Source organism: the organism of the source record quoted next, unplaced genomic scaffold, assembly GCF_019419815.1.
Source record: "Pyrus x bretschneideri cultivar Hongxiangsu unplaced genomic scaffold, Pyrus_bretschneideri_v1 Contig25, whole genome shotgun sequence".
NCBI lineage: Eukaryota > Viridiplantae > Streptophyta > Magnoliopsida > Rosales > Rosaceae > Pyrus > Pyrus x bretschneideri.
In genome coordinates, this window is record NW_025999557.1 from 3978951 (window position 1) to 3998798 (window position 19848).

General features: G+C 37.1%; 2 protein-coding genes across 2 annotated transcripts; both read left to right on the forward strand.

Annotated features, from left to right (window-relative positions):
• Positions 1-2569: 2569 nt before the first annotated feature.
• Positions 2570-3076, forward strand: LOC103957222. The gene has a single exon (XM_009369349.2). It carries the CDS (start codon positions 2570-2572, stop codon positions 3074-3076), a length of 507 nt encoding a protein of 168 aa, XP_009367624.2.
• Positions 3077-7803: 4727 nt separating this feature from the next.
• On the forward strand, positions 7804-14924 carry LOC103957223 (late embryogenesis abundant protein D-34-like). Its single transcript, XM_048586685.1, has 3 exons — positions 7804-8145; positions 14377-14655; positions 14763-14924. Exons 1-3 carry the CDS (start codon positions 7804-7806, stop codon positions 14922-14924), a joined length of 783 nt encoding a protein of 260 aa, XP_048442642.1.
• Positions 14925-19848: the final 4924 nt, after the last annotated feature.

The window sequence follows — 19848 nt, forward strand, 5'->3', positions numbered from 1 at the left end:
ACCCATGTGTTAAATAAAACCTAAAACCCAAAACTTAAAAGAAGGCCAAATATCAGCCCGTTTTTAGGCCAAAAGTCATTATAGGCCCTACCTGTTGTGAGTGAAACACGGGCTGTGAAGCCCACTTTCCCTTCCGTCACTTGCCCATGCGCCGCACGCGCCATCACTTCTGCTCCAGCCGACAGCCCCACGTGGGCTGTTCATTCAATTTGTCAGTCCGAAAGGTAGCTAACGGCTACTTTTTATATCTAATGGTGCAATTAACTGGGCCGTTGGTTAATCCAACGGTCCAGGTTCAAATTTTTATTTTTTTTTTTAGTTTTATATTTATGTATTTATTGAATCCAACGGCTTAGATCAAATATAATTAAATATAACGGTAAAAAAAAAGATCTAACGGTCCAAATTTAAATCCAACGGCTAGAATAATTTTAAAAAATTATTTAACTTAAAATTCAACCAAAAACTCTATAAATACCTATGTATTTGTTCAAACATCCACACAAAACTCACTTTTCTCCTACAATTCTTCTAATTTTTCTTTATACCATTTATTCTCATTTCTAGTATTTTCAAGATGGCAAAAGAGCATGTTAGAGGTCGTAATTGGACCTTTGACGAAGATATTGCTTTATGTTTGGCATGGATTTCAATTAGCGAAGATGGTGCCGTCGGCACCAATCAAAATAGAAAGGTTTTATGGGGTAAAATCGTTGATAAGTTCCATGAAAACTCCAACGCCGGTCGAAGGGAAGTTGGTGGTGTTTATGATCGGTGGAAGATTATCAACAAAGCGTGCACTTTATGGAAAGGAAGCTTGGAGAGAGCCATGGTTGACATGCCTAGTGGAAGGGGCGCCTCAGAAATTGTGAGTTTATTTGTTGATATTTTAGTTGTCATGTACATAATAGTATTTTGCAACTAATTGTTTTTATGTATTTGTTGCATAGGGTGACAAAGCAATGGCAATTTACAAGACAAGAACTACACCAAAAAATCAAGCTTTTAAGTTGCATCATGCTTGGAACATCCTCAAGGATTGTCCGAGGTGGGGAACCGATGCGAACCAACAATGTGGAAGATTATTTCATAATGAAGCCCCACCCCCAAATGATGTCAATGAAGGTGTGAATTTTGCCGACAATGAAGGTGTCGAACAAATGACCCCAACTTCTTCTTTTGCAAGGCCCCCGGGTAGAGATAAGCAAAAGGAAGCAAAGAGAAAAGGGAAGTCCCAAGATCCGGCACGTGCACAATTTGCTAGCGAAATGGCAATAATGAAGGAAATCCAGTGCCGTCGGCAAGAAGAATCGGCCCAAATGCGAATGGCCATGAAGGAAGAAGGGGATAGGGAGCAAGAAAGGTACGAAACTAATTTGATAATGGAGGCCCTCGACAAATACACTCCAGAGAGGAAGAGATACTTACGTGGTAAGCAAAAGGAAATTTTACGAAGGAATGCCACAAGGAGTATATTTCAAGATGATGATTCATCTCAAGACTATCACCAAGTCCATCACCAAGTCAAGATGGTGAATATCATTATTAAGTTTATGTAGTCTATGAGTTTTCGATTGTATTAAGTTTATGTAGTTTATTAATTGTTTTTTTTATTTTTTAAGTTTATGTGGTTTATTAATTGTCTTTTTTATTTTTTAAGTTTATGTGGTTTATTAAATGTCGTTGGTATTAAGTTTATGTGGTTTATCTTGATTTTCATGTATTGATTTAGTGATTTTTCAAAATTTATCGGAATTTAAATATTTTTAGGTTAAAATGTTCATAAAATTAATTTAGGATAGTCTACATAAATTTTTTTTTTTAAAAAGTTAATTTAAAAAAAATAGCCTTAATTCATTCTTTGATAATCTGGGGCTAAAATTTTAAGCCAGAAGGGTTGGAGTAGAAAATCTGTTTCTGGGCTAAAACCTAAATTTTATGGGCTAAATATTTTTAGGTTTTAGGTCACCATTGGAGATGGTCTTAGTGGTCGAAAAGTACTGTTATGGGGAAGCGCTTGGCTTGATAGCTGATAAGACGCCGGGAGGCATAGGTTCTAGAGCAGTCAACTTCGTCCTGCCAAGTTCATCAGGCTTGTGTTCTTCTGAGCTTGTTGGGGTCGAAAGGGGACCTGTGTTAACATCTTTAAAGTGACATTTCACCATTTTAGACAAACAAAATTTGAATGGAGAGATAACTTGTAATTAAAGTGACATTTCACCATTTTAGCCACAATTGTGCGTTTGTGTGTGTTTTTGTTTATAAAAATAATAGTGGGTAAGGAATGAGTCGATCATGAGACCTCAAATTCATGAGTAAATCCTGTCAATCACAAAATTGTAAGGTTTCTGTTTTTATAATAAAGCATTCAGTCTTGGGCTAAAAATTGGATCAGACATTCCATGTGGGCTTTATATTTAATCTATAACAACGTGGGGATAATTTTGGGCCCATATTCCCTCGTGTAATTTATACCCTTTGCGTTTGAGCTGCGAGAAGCAACCTGTGAACAATCAGAAACCAGAAACCCATGAAGAAAAGAGTCCACCCCTCCCCCCAAAAGCGCAATATGTTATACGACGTCGTCGCATCTTCTTCCATGCCGCCGAGGAAGCTCCGGAGACTCCCCCACGTGTTCGCCAGCGTCCTCGAGCTCCCCTTCCACTCAAACGCCGACGTTTCCGTCCAAGAAACCTCCGACTCATTCATTTTCTCAGTCGCCATGCCCGTGCATGTGACCACGCCCACCACCACCCGACAAGTTATTGGCAACCGCGTTGCTGTCCGAGTCCACACGGTAGAGATTTATCCCGGGGTGACAAAGACTGTGATAAGGAAAACGGAAGGTGGTGATTTGTGGAGGTTGGACGGAGAAGTAGTGGACGATCTTGATCTCTGGAGGTATCGGCTGCCGGCATCGGCGAGACCGGAGTTGGCCAGGGCCACGTGTACTAGGGAAGAGCTGGTTGTGACAGTTCCAAAGGACCATGTTCATGATCGTTATGATAGTAATAAGCAAGGTGTAGAAGAAGAGGTTTTGGGTGAAGAAAATGGGAGGCAAATTATTGTACAATAATTAATATTTCTCTTTCAACTTGGAATATCTTGCTAATAATGCATATGAACATTTCGAGAACAATTTCAGAATTATTTGCTAGTTGCTATAACATATTGCGCATAAGAATAATGTTGAAAGGGTAATATTAAAGTGATTAAATTTAGTCTACCTAGATACTCATGTTGAAATATTCATGTGTGATGAGTTTCTAAATTATCTTCATACATGCATGTGGGGACATGAAACAAATCATAGTATGAATAGTAGGCTATGTAGGAGAGATTTTCTCTAATTGTATAATAACATATAGCTTACTGTCCTATGTTTCAAGCACATAAAAAAAATCTCTCACTCTATAGGGGCGTTCGTCCCGTGTTGGAAATTTCGTGAAGTTAGATCTTTTTAATATTAAATTGATTGAGGCCTTTTGCATATACATTACACATTGAATTACTACATCAGCGGTTAAGTTGGGAGATATGAAAGTCGATATATCGATTGGTAGTGAACTAGTGAATTGTCTGTAAAATTTTTACTGTCTCATAAAATTACGTAGCATTAAATACACAAGCATTAGATGATTTGAATTTACGGGATTACAAAAGAAAATGATATGGATAACAAGGGAACCGTTACAATAGAAAATAATCTTCAGGTTGAGAACTAATGTACTACTTGATCGGAACAACTATGCTCCTCTGGGCAACGGCACAATAGAAATAAGGGTGAAGTGTCAATTTAGTCCCTGAACTATCACCACCTGAATTATTATTTTTTTCGGTAAAATAAGTCCCCTAAATTCATTAAAATTGCTAATTTCATCTCTACTATTATATTCAAAGCTATTTTATTCAATTTTTCGTTAACTTAAGTAACTTGACATACTTTAGAGTGTAATACCATCATTTTCTCACCTATAAGCCCTTAATATTTCATATAGGTTGCAAATCTAATTAACCTTCAAAATTAACTCCATACACTATTTCTTTATGAAAAATTATCAATCTACCATTCAATGTGTATCACATGTAAGTAAGATACTTAAATGGACGGAAAATTGAATATTGTAGCTTCAAATCTAATATTAGGGATGTAATTGGCAAATTTTTATAATGCAATGACTGATTTTTCTGAAGAAAAAAAAAAAGTTTATGGACTTAATTTTCACTCAGGTGATAATTTATGAACTAAATTGATAGTTCATCCTAAAAATAATAATTCAAACAAATCTAGATCATCCATTTCTCATAACACTTAATGTTCCATAGCATGAAAGAACTTTCTCGTCACCTACGCAAGAATGCAAAAATAGACAATATGGGCAAAGTAGAGACTACATCAATATTTAAAGGGAATTGTTATTGGCACTCCAAATCTCATTCTACAGTCCAAACATTTTATATTTAGAAATAAAAATACACTTGTGAAGAGTATAGAATGAGATTTTCGAAGAGCCAATAACACTTCTTTATTTAAATTGTCGCTTTATTATCAATGAAGGTGATCGATCACATACACAAACTTAGCAAAACAAATGTGGTCAGGTTACAGTAGGAGTAAATATTAATTTGAGTAAGTATACAAAATCAACACGATTTACCAACACACTCTTTGATGCAGTTATAGATCCACATCTTTTAACAGTATCAATTTTTTGTATCTAAATAGTTTAACGTATTATTAAAAAGGTATATTTGCCTGTATATGTCCCATGACCACCTTCCTCCTTATCTTTCGTTTCGCTTGTCTTTGGATCGATGCCGATGGATCGAATATTAAAAAGGTATATCATCCAAAAGGTTTGTATTTTTCTTACATATAGAATATGGATTTGATTGCTATGAAAGTTGTGGACCTAAATTTGGCTTCATCACATCCAGCTTGTGCATGCCACGCCCTTCGAAATGACACATCCTTTCTTGTTGAATTGACAAGGAATAACAAATGTGGGCATTACCTTTTCTTAAATAGAGGCAAATTGTCTGCTCTTCTGTTTGGTTTTTTAAATTTTTTTTTTTTTATTTTGTGCGATTAAGTTATATAAATATTTTATATTAATTTTTTATAAATATAATAAGACAAAAAATAATAAGAATATAAAATATTAAAATAGCTTAATCGTGATCATATAAATAAGAGAAGATGAGAAGGACACTCCAAATAAGAGGGCAGGCAATCAGCTTCCTTCTCAAGTAGGCCAGGCTAAGTAGAATAGACTTCCACTTTCATGATTTCATATATATTTAACAAAATTCTCTCTTCTCCATCACATTTTAACTTTATTTTTGGATGCCGATGAAGTTAGTGGAACTTTGTATCATTCAATTTCATGATTTCATATAGATTTAACAAAATTCTTTCTTCTCCATCACATTTTTACTTTATTTTTGGATGCCGATGAAGTTAGTGGAACTTTGTATCATTCAACACTTTTACTGGAGGTCCTGGAAATATTTGTTTGCAAAACCCAAATTCCAAATCCAAAATTTTATACTCTAAATAATTAAGATTCGGTCAAGAGCCAAATTGCATATTGAAACAAGTTAAATATTTCTTAGAATTGGAAATCAAATTGTTACGTCGTATTATAAATTCACTCGTAATATATTAATTTTGCTGTTTCTTACTATTTGGCCACGTTTACTAATATGAAATTAGAATGAGAAAGATTCAGATTACGAAGGAATCAAAATGAGTATGAAATGGAATGAGGCACTCTTATTGTACTGTTTACTAGCTAGGAATCATAATAGAAATTAGTTTGATTACTGAAATCTTTTTGGACAAAGTAAAATATTTTACCTACTCAATAATTTTTAGTCCTTGATGCAAGTAACCAAACGAAGAAAAGGAAGTTCTGTACATTAGACGTTGAGTATGAAAATAATATTGTAATAATATCGTCAACTTATATTATGACATGTCTATTATTAACAACACATGGTGTATGAAGGTCAAGCTAAAACATTCAGAACAAAAAGTTACTAGCATTAGCCTGGTAGTGAAGTAATAAATAGGAGTAAGTTAGAGACCCAAAATGCTAAACTCTGTTTGTATCAAAAATGAAAATACATTCAAACCAAATACACTCCTACTGGGATGTGATTGTGTCCATCTCAAGAAAAAAAACTTTCAAATCGGTGGCAAACGTGAGATCAGTCACATGGTGCAACTAGGCAGTGTCCACCATTGTGTAGAACTCCCCTTGCGACGCGGTTTTACCGGGATCTTGTGCTGTTTTGGGGCTCAATGCAAATGGAAGACCAACTTACAGTTTATCTTAGCTGTGGTGTTTTGGTTTCTAATTCATTGTCAATGTCATTTGTGACGTTTTTTTTTTTTTTGGTTCATCTCCATTGTGACGTTTTGGTTCCGAGTTCATTTATGTGGAGGAGAAAAGGAAATTACACAATGTATAACTAAACCAGAATGCATCGATCATGTCATCCGTAACACATATCTCAAAAGTATAAGGCATTATGTATTTTATTTTCACTCACTCGATTTTGTAGTAACACTCCAACTTGTTTAAGAGCTGCCCTAACCGACTCTACCCAAGACGATATTTTTTTTAAGGGGCTTTTAGATCCAGGTCCAAAAACATAGATGGTTTTTAGGAGTGAGTCCAATTACCTAATTATATGTATTTATTTTTTTAATGCTCATTTTATATTTTCTAAAAATATTAAAAATCAATTAAAATCTTCTAATATTATGAATTTTCAACCCCAAAAAATATAATTAATATCTTATAGCTAAAAAAAAAATATATATATATTGACATAAATCTATCTGCAAATCATTCTACCCTAACTCAAGTAACAAATATATGCATATATATCATACCTATAAGTAAGATATGAAACTTAACTAAAAGCTAGAAAAAAACATAATATATCTACAAGCAAGACACATGAATCTTACTTGATTATAAAAAATAATCTATCATATAGGTAGATAAATATAATTAACCTGTGACATAGGTTGATTATAAAAATAAAAAATAAAATCTATAAATGGGGTTTAAAACGGGATAAAGAACAAGAAAGAACTAAAATAAATAAATAATCAAAGAGATAATTAGGAAGAAATTTGATTTTTATAATAAATCTTATCATTTAATAGATAATTATTGATAATAAAATAATAAGATTTAAGGAATTGGATTTATTTTAATAAATTGGACTATTCCTACTATTGGCTCAAAAAATAGGACCTATATTAAGTTCCCCCTTTTTTTGATATGTCCGGAATTCATAGTGATACGTCATTAAAAATTCTCTCCTACCAAAGGCCAATAATAACACGCGTCAAAGTTCTAGTAGTTTAACGCTGAACACCGATCGAAGTCCAAGTGTCGCCGCATATCATGTCCAACTTTAAACATAGCGTCCACCTGTGAGCTTCCTCGTTCTCCATCCACCACCTGTAAATTTGAACCTTGCGGTCCAATTCTCACTTGGGGTGTGCTATCCACACACTCCATTTTACTTCTTACACACCCCTCAATAATTTCTATTCGTTGATCTTCTTCAATTCATCCGATCCGACGGCCGAAAATCAAGAAGGTGTGTGAGAAGTAAAATGGGATGTGTGGATATCACATCCCTTCTCACTTTATCCCATCCTCTAACAAATTTCATATATATTTAGTCAAATATTTTGCTTAATTTGGACCGTACGTATACTTTCACTACTGTTAAAAACATTTTACCCTAATCTGTACAATATTTAAGCCCAAAAACATGAGCCAGGAACAGCCACAAAGACACCGACCGGACCAGTCCACGGTTGAGGAACCTATCAAATACGGAGAAGTCTTCAATGTCTCCGGCGAATTAGCCGACAGGCCCGTCGCACCCCGCCACGCTGCCACTGCCCAAGCTGCTGAAAACCTAGTGCTTGGAGAGAATATGAGGGGTGGACCAGCTGCTGTCATGCAGTCGGCAGCTAGACACAACGAGCGCTTTGGCCTTGTTGGCCACCGCGACGCCACTAAAGTCGCCCGAGAGAAAGGCGTCGCCGTTACTGATGAAACAATTAATCCCGACGGCAACCGGGTTGTCACTGAAAAAGTTGCTGGACTAGCCGAGCTTGGTTACATATAGAAAGTGAGGTTTGATGATAAATTAAAAGGAAAACTAATGAAAATGGTTTGAAATATTTTGAATTTTCAAAATGACAAAAAAGTGTTGTAAGTAAATAGTAATATGAGTGATATTTTAAAGTAAAATGTCATTTTTTGTTAAAATGAATAGTATCGAGAATATTTCGTTAAAATTTCTTAAATTAAATACGATATGAAGTAGTGCTATTCCTTACAAGCTCATGTCTCTTAATTCTATGATTTGAGATTCACTCTCAACAAGTAGTTATATTTGAGGTCATATGAGACATTACGTATTGAGATTCCAATAACATTGTACTGAGATCTCAATATGTGGGTCGATAAGCTTAACGTACTATTTTCGTGTTTATCGCTCAACTCTTTATAAGCACACTTAACAAGCACATGTTATGTTTTATAATTAGGGGATTCACTCGTAGCATATAATTTGTAACTTTTAGTGTAACATCTCACATCACACAGGGGAGTGATCCTTAAATGTATATTCCAATCCCTACCTAGCACGAGGTCTTTTGGGAGCTCACTGGCTTCGGGTTCCATGGGAACTCCGAAGTTAAGCGAGTAGCGCGCGAGAGCACTTCCAGGATGGGTGACCCATCGGGAAGTTGATCGTGAGTTCCCAAAAACAAAACCGTGAGGGAATGGTAAGCCCAAAGCGGACAATATCGTGCTACGGTGGTGGAGCGGGCCTGGGAAGTGATCCGCCCCGGGTCGGGATGTGACAATTTGGTATCAGAGCCTAACCCTGGTCGCGTGTGTGCCGACGAGGACGTCGGGCCCCTAAGAGGGGGTGGATTGTGACATCCCACATCGCTCAGGGGTGTGATCCTTAAATGTATATTTTCATCCCTACCTAGAACGAGGCCTTTTGGGAGCTCACTGGCTTCGGGTTCCGTAGGAACTCCGAAGTTAAGCGAGAAGAGGGCTAGAGCAATCCCATGATGGGTGACCCATTGGGAAGTTGCTCGTGAGTTCCCAAAAACAAAACCGTGAGGGAATGGTAAGCACAAAGAGAACAATATCTTGCTACGGTGGTAGAGCGGGCCCGGGAAGTGATCTGCACCGGGCCGGGATGTGACAAATTGGTATCAGAGCCAATCCCTGGCCGGAAGTGTGCCGACGAGGACGTCGGGCCCCTAAGGGGGGTGGATTGTAACATCCCACATCGCCCAGGGGAGTGATCCTTAAATGTATATTCCAATCCCTACCTAGCACGAGGCCTTTTGGGAGCTCATTGGCTTTGGGTTCCATGGGAACTCCGAAGTTAAGCGAGTAGAGCGCGAGAGCACTTCCAGGATGGGTGACCCATCAGGAAGTTGCTCGTGAATTCCTAAAAACAAAACCATGAGGGAATGGTAAGCCCAAAGCCGACAATATCGTGCTACGGTGGTGGAGCGGGCCCGAGAAATGATCCGTCCTGGGTCGGGATGTGACATTTAGGGTTCTTTAGATATAGACCATTGCAACTCTTATTTCCTAGACAAAAATCCACATAGTTATAAACATTCAAACAAAACCCAAATTTAAAAATGACTGTCAAGTATAGAAGTAATTGACCTATTATTACAAAATATTTACAATTTGTACCACATGATATTCAAAATAAAATCAATAAATGTTATTACTCCCCTTAATTACAATAAAAAATATAATTATTGCACATATTATTACCCCTAACACACACATATATACTTCGAATATATATGTTACTACCATAAGCTCAACATATATATATATATATATATATATATGTATATGTATATGTACACATACATAGTTTACCTATATGAACGTATAGTAGTACTATATATATAGTTTACCTATACATATAATACTACTATATGTTCACACACACACACATGCACAGTACTACATATATGATCAAACATATTAAACTAATTAATCCACCTATATTTAAATTTATGATGAGCAAATAAAATATATTTTGTAGGTAAATTAATATTGAATCAAATAACATTATTTTATTTTGTAGGTAATTTATTTTCCATGTATTATTACATATATTTGACACATTTTATTATTATAAGATATATGTACAAATAATATGTAAATTAATCTTGAATAAAATACAATTGCTTTATTTTGCAAGTAAATTAATTTTGAATCAAATAACATTTTTTCATTATGTAGGTATTTTATTTTGTATGTATCGTCATATATATTGCGCATATTTTATTATTACATGTACAAATTGTGACATCCCACATCGCCTAGGGGAGTGATCCTTATATGCATATTCTCATCCTTACCTAGTACGAGGCCTTTTGGGAGCTCACTGGCTTCGGGTTCCGTAAGAACTCCGAAGTTAAGCGAGAAGGGGGTTAGAGCAATCCCATGATGGGTGACCCACTAGAAAGTTGCTCGTGAGTTCCCAAAAACAAAACCGTGAGGGAATGGTAAGCCCAAAGCAGATAATATCGTGCTACGATGGTGGAGCGGGCCCGGGAAGTGATCCGCCCCGAGCCGGGATATGACAAATTGGTATCAGAGCCAATCCCTGGCCGGAAGTGTGCCGACGAGGACGTCAGGCCCTTAAGGGGGGTGAATTGTGACATCCCACATCGCCCAGGGGAGTGATCCTTATATGCATATTCTTATCCTTACCTAGTACGAGGCATTTTGGGAGCTCACTGGCTTCGGGTTCCGTAGGAACTCCGAAGTTAAGCGAGAAGGGGGCTAGAGCAATCCCATGATGGGTGACCCACTGGGAAGTTGCTCGTGAGTTCTCAAAAACAAAACCGTGAGGGAATGGTAAGCCCAAAGCGGACAATATCATGCTACGGTGGTGGAGTGGGCTCGGGAAATGATCCGCCCCGGCCGATATGTGACACAAATAATAAGTAAACTAGTATTGAATAAAATAATAACATTTTTTTTATACAGGTATATTATTTTGCATATATTTGGGTTTGCTTTATTATGTAGGTAAATTATTTTGCATGAATTTTTATGTATATCATGCATGTTTTTTGTTGTTGTTATATGTGTGTGTGATATCCCACATCGCCCAAGGGAGTGATCCTTAAATGTATGTTCTCATCCCTACCTAGCACGAGGCTTTTTGGGAGCTCACTGGCTTCGGGTTCCATGGGAACTCAGAAGTTAAGCGAGTAGCGCGGGAGAGCATTCCCAAGATGGGTGACCCATCGGGAAGTTCTCGTGTGAGTTCCCAGAAACAAAACCGGGAGGGCGTAGTCGAGGCCCAAAACGGACAATATCGTGCTACGGTGGTAGAGCGGGCCCGAGAAGTGGTTCCCCCTGGGTAGGGATGTGACAATTTGGTATCAGAGCCTAACCCTGGCCGTGGTGTGCCGACGAGGACGTCGGACCCCTAAGCGGGGTGGATTGTGACATCCCACATCGCCCAGGGGAGTGATCCTTAAATGTATATTCTCATCCCTACCTACCACGAGGCCTTTTGGGAGCTCACTGGCTTCGGGTTTCAATGGGAACTCCGAAGTTAAGCGAGTAGCGCGGGAGAGCATTCCCAAGATGGGTGACCCATCGGGAAGTTCTCGGGTGAGTTCCCAGAAACAAAACCGTGAGGGCGTAGTCGGGGCCCAAAGCGGACAATATCGTGTTACGGTGGTGGAGCGGGCCCGGGAAGTGGTTCCCCCCGGGTAGGGATGTGACATGTGTGTGTGTGAAATAATTTACCTACATTTATATGTAAAATATAATTTTATTGACTTAACTAAGCATGTATTACTACATTTGTCAGGCATGTTTTATTGTTATTATATATTATGCAATGAATGTATTATTTTTTTTATTTTTGTAAAATCATTAATTCTCCCTTACAATTTGTATGGAATTAATTGTGTAAGTCAAATATAATTAATGAATTTGCTAATATGGAATCTAGTCAATGAGTTTTATTCCAGTAAAAAACTTATGTCGGGTTTTATGTGGAAAAAAAAAAAAAAAAGTTTCAGGGACTAAAGTCATATTTTCAGTAACTTTTATAAAATTTGTACATATACTTCCCGTTATATATTTGACATGTTATGTTTTGCGTCCATCAATCGAACACCATATTCTTTAAAATATAATAATCGAAACATGTGACAGCCTGTCCCAAAATATATTTTCGATAATGTGAAATGATGACGTTGCCCTTGGACGTTTGGCTGTGAGCGTGTGAAATGGGCTAAGGAATTAACCAATTGGAAATTAAGTTTTTCTTTTAATTGTTTGGTTGCTCAAACCTAGACCACACACACACACACACACACAATCCCTTTCCTGTTGACTCTCTTTCTCTTCCCTTTCGGATTTCATCCATTTTTCGTACAACTATACAGTCAACTCGTGAATCACTCTTTTCATGCTCGGATCGAGTTTGCAAACACCATCATCACTTTTCTTGTAACCATACGAACCCATCTATACTTTTGGTTGGACGTGAGGAAGTCGGGAACTCGAGAACCAAGAAGTTCCGATGAGGTGCACTGTTCACTCATCGTGATCGTGAAGGTTTCAGGTAATTTTAAGACTTAAGAAGGTTCTATTCTTGCTTTTCTAGCATTTGGGACCAAATCTAGAGTAATTTTGACGTTGGGATGCTCGGGTTCAGTGAGTTGCAGGGTGGCCGGATTATCGTGGATTTTTCCGACGAATTTTCGTTGGATTTAGGACCTAAAAGTGGCAAGGATGTGTTCATCTAGTCCTAAGCTTCATTTTGACATAAATTTCATGGATTTTGGTGCAAAAATGAGTGAGAAATGAAGTTTAGAAGTTTTTCCAGAAACCAGCGACGCAACGATGATCGGCGCCGGACTCCGGCAAACTAAGGAAGGAGAAGGAGAATATTCCGTCAACTTTGACGGAATATCCCTAACGGCAGTTAACGGCGTCAGGTGAGGCCTATCCTCAGGACGAGCGCAGTCAATCGAGGCTTGGGGTCTACGACCCTTCCACATACCAGTGAGTGATCTTTTGTTTTCAGTATATATATGTGTGCTTGGTATTTTTCCTAGAAAATGCATTTAAATGGAATTATGTTTTGAAATGTCATGCCTCATGATTTATACTTAGATTATGAGTTACTATAGTATGCATATTGTGATTTGACGTTGTGGACGCTCAGGTAAGTATCAGGTGAGTTGTAGATTGCTTATGTTAATCGATGATTATGTGAGATGTGTTAAGAGCTCATAAACCTGCACCTCGGTGTTAGTGCTCCCGTACAGAGTTAGGGCACAGTCTTTCACGTGATGTTCACCTCCCGCACCATACGCTTATCTTGGATCCAAGTTAGGTGCATAGTCCTGTCGTACAGACCACTATAGGTGGTTTCGACTCGTAGGTGACCCGCGATTATTCGCACGGTCTTCACGTGATCGTAGCACTTGAGCGTATTTATTTACACAAAGTCCTGTCGTACAGACCACTTTAGGTGGTTCGGACTCGTGTGCATGTATATTTGTTGAGATGTGGATTTGAGCCATACATGTCACGTTAGGTGACTCTGGCTAGATGGATGAGCTCTAGATTCAGCCGTACAGGTCACGTTAGGTGACTCCGGCTGACATATCATTGGCATTGATTTTTATCACCTGACTTACATATATTTTTATGCTGAGATATTTGACATGGCATATTGGTGAATTTTGCTATTCTCAGCATGGTTGTGATATATATATTTATGTTCTATTTTCTGAGAAATTATACAAGTTTTACGGCGAGGTGTTAGAACTTTTGAGAAATGAAATGATTTTGAAAAGCTTTGTTTTTGCCCACTCACACTTTCTGTTTTGCGCCCCTCCAGGTTCTAGTTAGGAGTGCTTTTGGTGGCTTGCGAGGAATCCACGGCAGATCTGACAGATTATCACCATTGTATGGTCACCTTTAGGTGTTGTGTAATTAGTACTGTCCTATTGGACCGCACTTAGGCTACTTATACTCTGGTTGTGTTATCACGCTTAATCTCGCACGAGCATTTTTTTAGCGAGTACTTTTAGTAGTCTGGGTTTTATTTATTCGTATTTCTCTATATCATTTTTGCTTCCGCATTGTGCACATGGTTACGTCACTCTCACATGACGGCCAACACGCCTTAATTAGGTCGGGGTGTGTCAAAACATCTAATTGATAATGAACTAAAACAGTGATAGTCAGCGTTTTATGTATATTTATGTGACTATATATTGGTTACCTTCTTTTGAAGGTTGTGGCACAATATGTTGAGCCACCGGTGCCAGTGGCTTCTCCAGGAGAAGCGCTTGATCGAAATGCAATTACAATTAGTGAAGCGCTGGAGGCCAGTGCTCTGTCAGCAGGAGACAAACCGATTGAACAAAGTGACGCCGCTGCAATACAGACGGCTGAAATGAGAGCCACTGGATGCAACAAGATAGCACTCGGCGGTGTGGCGGCTGTAGCTCAGCATGCAGCTTCTGTTAACCTGCGCGACGTCAATAAAACGAAACTTGGTGATGTGTTAGAGGTACAGATTATGTTAACATTTAATATAATACATCAATAACTATGTTTAACATTCTAGGGTTTTTAATTCTTTTAATTGTTTTTTTTTTTTTCCTGAAAATATTGCAGGATGCAACTCAGAAGTTGCCTGCGGACAAACCTGTGACTAGAGAGGATGCAAGGGCGGTGATAGGAGCGGAGATACGGAACAGTCCGAATATGCCCACTACTCCAGGCGGAGTTGCTGAATCGCTCGCGGCAACGGCTAGGCTTAACCAGAACTGGGAATAAACGTATGAAGACTATTTCAATATGTACTTGCATCATGTTAGAATTTGGGCACAAGAATATGGGTTGAAAATTTTTGGGCACAAGAATATGGGTTGAAAGTTTTTGTGTGGATAAGTCGTGTTACTTTTGTTGTAATACTAAGTTTCTACATAGACATAAAAAATCCCTTGTAACGTAAATATCTTGTTTAGTGTCAACATGTTTCCCTCGTTTTGTTAATTTCTAACTTTATGTTGTTTGGTGGTAAAATGCAAAACTAGTGTCTTTCTTGTTGACCTTAAAGACTACTATTCCTATATGACGCGCAGGTCGAGTAACTAATGAGCTAACTATGTCTTCTAGTTATGTGCGGGACGTGCCAACTCGACGACAGAGTTCGGCCGAAAAGTAAAATATATTGATGTCACATTGATCGCGCTGCTGACTTATTGATCTTACGACTATTGCCGAGGAAGGAACACGTCTCGACCTTCGGGTTTTATATTCTGAAGACAAGGCTGGTAGTTCTACGAAGTTCAATATCAAATTCGGTTTTCAATGTGCCGAATGTAGTAACCTAGTAATACCTCACTTTGCCAAGAATGCTAATGAGATGACCTCTACCAACAAAGACTTGAATATCCTTGTCGACCGAGACTTGGATAAATAACTAGTCGGTCTCAAAGCAGTGTTGTTTATCCAAATTGAAGATGCTAATTGATTGGTTGATTCTACGGCTCCAGTGTTGTTTATCTAAACTAAAGATTTCGCCGATTGCCTTTACAGTGCTGTTTATCCAAATTGAAGATGGTTCCAGTGCTGTTTATCCAAACTGAAAATGTCGCTGTTTATCTAAATTGAAGATGACTCCAGTGTTGTTTATCCAAACTGAAAATGTCGCTGGTTGTCTTCAAAGTGCTGTTTATCTAAACTGAAGATGTGTTGGCGGAAAAAAAAAGGAAAAAAAATAAAATTCTCAAAGTTGTTGAAAAGTTTTACGCAAGATAATTTGTGTGTTAAATTGAAAGAGCTCTGAATTATGCAGAATGCCATGTATTTATAGAAAACTCGCTTGATGTGTCGTACTATAATAGGATCTGACTCATGGAATACTATCCTGATGCCAAACATATCAAAAGCACTGACCGTCTCCTGTACGTTGCTAATATGCAAGTATTTGAAATTATCCTTGAGATTATTCTCATGCACAGGTGCGTTTAATCTTCCACGTGGAAGTCATAGAATGCTTCCTTATTGTTTGTCTCATCAGTGCAAACCCACTACAGCCAAAAATGTAATCATTATCTTCCATCAATTTATCAAAAAATGTAATCATTATTCTCCATCACATTTATATCCGTGCATGCATTCTTCATTATCTGATTAGTCTTTGAACTTGATAATCATCCTGCCATACTTTGACTCCATCCATGATAGTCATGCTATCTTTCTACAAAATTATAGCAATGTTAACCCACACGATATTACCGTGACTTTATTATCCAACTGTACTCTAGATAATTTAATATATTATTAAGAAATCATTATTATGTAAAAATTATAATATTATTTCTCAATAATAATTAAAAATCATTTCAACTACTTTATCATTCAATGGTCTAAAATCCTGTTTATTCAATGATCTTGATTACTCGAACTAATAGTATAAAATCGGGTCCAAACACGTCTACGTTGCATAATGCCAGTTTCCTTAGGGTACACGGACGTTTATACTCTTATTCATATTGGTATATCTGAAGATTAAGCATATTATTTTAGTTAACTTGACTATTTAGGTTTAAGACGTGATTTTTGTTGGTAAGGATATTGTTCTAGTCAACATCACTGTCCACTTTCACGCTGATTCGACCTGGACATAGAGAAGTCGAAGTTGATTCGACCTGGACATAGAGAAGTCGAAGTGGATTCGAAGTACGGACAGCTAGATCCCCTAGAAGTTGGCCCAATATATAGTGGTGTACCGTGCCAATTATTCCCAGAGAAAAAGGAAACAAAAGAAAAAGGAAAATTTGTAATGCACAGAGGTGGATACACTTCAGCTAAAGACACAGAGCCAGGTTCAGCACTACTGGCTGAAGATTGATTCATCCTGTAGGTGTGGCAGCAAATAGTAGTGATTCTGATATGAATCTTTTATTATAAACCAAATAATTTCGGAGGATAATGTAATACAGATAATTTGCCACTAATTGTACTTTTGGTTGAGGAACTTTCTCTTGCTGTTGCCCGTTACACATGGCTTGGTTGGCTGGTGGTATTTGGCTACACAAACCTGATCCAGCAGACATCCATGGTACAGCTAAGATCTCAAGATCTTGTATGCTTAAAGAGCCTCCTCTGAAATTGCATGACTTCTAATCTTCTTGTGCTTCCCTCCTTGCCCTCCACAATCCATAGTTAGTGGAAGGAGATGAACTTTATAGTAAGGGTATACTGATATTGTACGTCTTGTCTTAATAATGAAAGAAGATAAACTTCATGATACTAATAACAATATAATGTACCAACCAAAATTGAAAAATACGATTACAATGTACATACATATATATATTTATATTTCTTGTCAAATAGCTTGCTCATAATAACAAAATTCTAAATGCGTATAAATTATTGAATGCCTCGTGTCAAATAGGCTTAGTATATTATTTATTCTAGCTTTGTTACAAGTTGCAAGTACATTATTAAGAAATAATATCCTAATGACCACAACGGATGGGGATTCTCTTATCTTCCCTTTTATCTCCACTCCTCTTGCAATTTTTTATTTCTTCTTTCTCTTTTCACAAAATAAAATCTTAAGCCTCCAAATAGAAAAAATAAAAAAAGTAGGAGAGATACTTGTCCGACGGAAATAGATTATCTTCGGTTCTCTTTCATTAAATTTATCAATCTAAATTTTAAAAATTTGATCTAATAGATAAAAATATAAAGTTTTTTTTTTTAAATTATAATAATTTTAGTAGTTAGATCAAATTTTAAAAATTTAAATTGATAAATTTAGTAGACTTGATGAAAAAGAATCAAAGAGGATCCCTTTCCTTGTCCGACCACACCACCTCCATGCGGCCAGAATGCAGGAAGGAAAGACAGTTTGTTTCAATCTATCGAGTTTCAAGAGAAAGAGGGGTTCATATCAATTAATTTGACTTGACAGATAATAAATTATATTTATAACCTAATTGGTCTGACAGAAGTAAGACAAGTGTGTACGTAATTTGATGGAAATTAACCACAGTTAAATCTAACGTACATTAGGTAAAATAGGGTAAATTCTTGGAGGCAAAATACACGTGTGGCAAGTCCTGCTAGACTCACTTTAGGAGCAACTCTGGCTAGCAAATCTCTATCAATGAACCCTTCCCGGAACTCTCTGAAAATAAACACATGAGAATGAAGAAATTTAAGCATGTGGTCAGTTGTCCTAATTGTGAAAGGTAAGCCATTTATGAGATTTATTAAACAAAAAGAATGCCAAATATTAACATTCGAGCAAAATAATTAACTAAACTAAAAAAAGGTAACCATTCTATAACAGATGGAACGATTTTCTATCATATAATTTTTACGATAAAGATACATTATAAATAAGTTAGAGAAATACACTCAAGCATTGTCCCCAGTAATATAAGACTAGTAATTAACTTTAGCCTCCTGTGATGTTGATCTTTCAGTACAATACACTGGTAGTTTTGTTCTCTAGCAGTGCAATGTCCCCCTCTTGCACGAAAAATAGTAAAAGTAGATATATATTCTTTTTAGACACAACTTTTCTGTGTTGCATGCATCAATCATCGTGGATCTTCATGCGCAGGCCACGGATAGATTTGCACTTTGCACCCACCCACGAAACAGAAGCTAATAATTCAGTTTGGATCGGATTCATACGGTATCGATTTGACAAGAGGAAATAGCTAGCTAGTTTCTTCTGGTTCGTAGAAAGGGGGTTGAATAAAATGTAGATTTCTACCAGAAAAATGGGGATAGGGTTTTGAAACACGAATTGAAGCAAAACGTTAGTTGGCTCTGTGACTAAATGGGTCACCCACCACCCTACCATGTGCAATATGCATGATGTCTGCCCTGTTTTGAGATTTGGCTTGGAATTGGACCATTCTTTACACCCATATGTAAGTCCGTACCTACCGATTTCCCTCCTCAAAATCCTCACCTTCACTCAATATTTTTCTTCAAACTTAGCATCAAAACTAGATAATTAATTATAACATTATAACAGCTGAACATCACGACTCATTTCTTAACTGGAATTCCGATCTCTTGTAGCAAAAACGAGATAAACAAGACCTTGTAGGGATGTTGTATTTATCGTATGGGACCTCCACATTTTAAGACAAAAAGGAGAGAAACAATGGAGAATATATAGGGTGGTATTATCTACATATTTATTTTTGCTTCGTACACATTCCTCTCAATTTTCGATTGTCAGATCAAATAAATTGAAGAATATCAATGAACAAAAATTATTAAGGATGTGTGAGAGGTAAAAATAGTAGTGTGAATAACACTACCCAATACATAAGGTCTTGTAGGATGAATACATGATCCTTACAATGATCTTATACTTCTCTCTTTTTTGCTACAGTTAAGCAGAATTCCCACAGACAAGTTGCTCCTATGACAACATGTATTGTTGATATTAATTCATTTATGCGACTACAAAAGATATGCACGAGTTAAACAGGTTTGCCCAAATAATGCAGTTCCGCTTGCAAAGAAAGTTTGAATGTCGTCGTTTAAACTATAATACATGTGAAAATTGTATATAAACTCAAACTATACATATCGCACATGACATATTTACATCGAAAGAACATTACCACGTGATAAAGCAGCAGAAAAAGAAAATAGAAAGAAAAAAAATGAGGCGTTGTTGCAGGAAATTTTGCTGCATAAATGGGACCCCGTA

What these genes read in the sequence shown, in the direction of transcription:
- LOC103957222 (XM_009369349.2), top strand. Translation starts at nt 2,570, where the DNA reads ATGTTATACGACGTCGTCGCATCTTCTTCCATGCCGCCGAGGAAGCTC.
- LOC103957223 (XM_048586685.1), top strand. Translation starts at nt 7,804, where the DNA reads ATGAGCCAGGAACAGCCACAAAGACACCGACCGGACCAGTCCACGGTT. An exon ending in CTGAAAAAGTTGCTGGACTA is followed by an intron (nt 8,146 to 14,376) that starts GCCGAGCTTGGT and finishes CTTCTTTTGAAG; the next exon opens with GTTGTGGCACAATATGTTGA. An exon ending in AACTTGGTGATGTGTTAGAG is followed by an intron (nt 14,656 to 14,762) that starts GTACAGATTATG and finishes AAAATATTGCAG; the next exon opens with GATGCAACTCAGAAGTTGCC.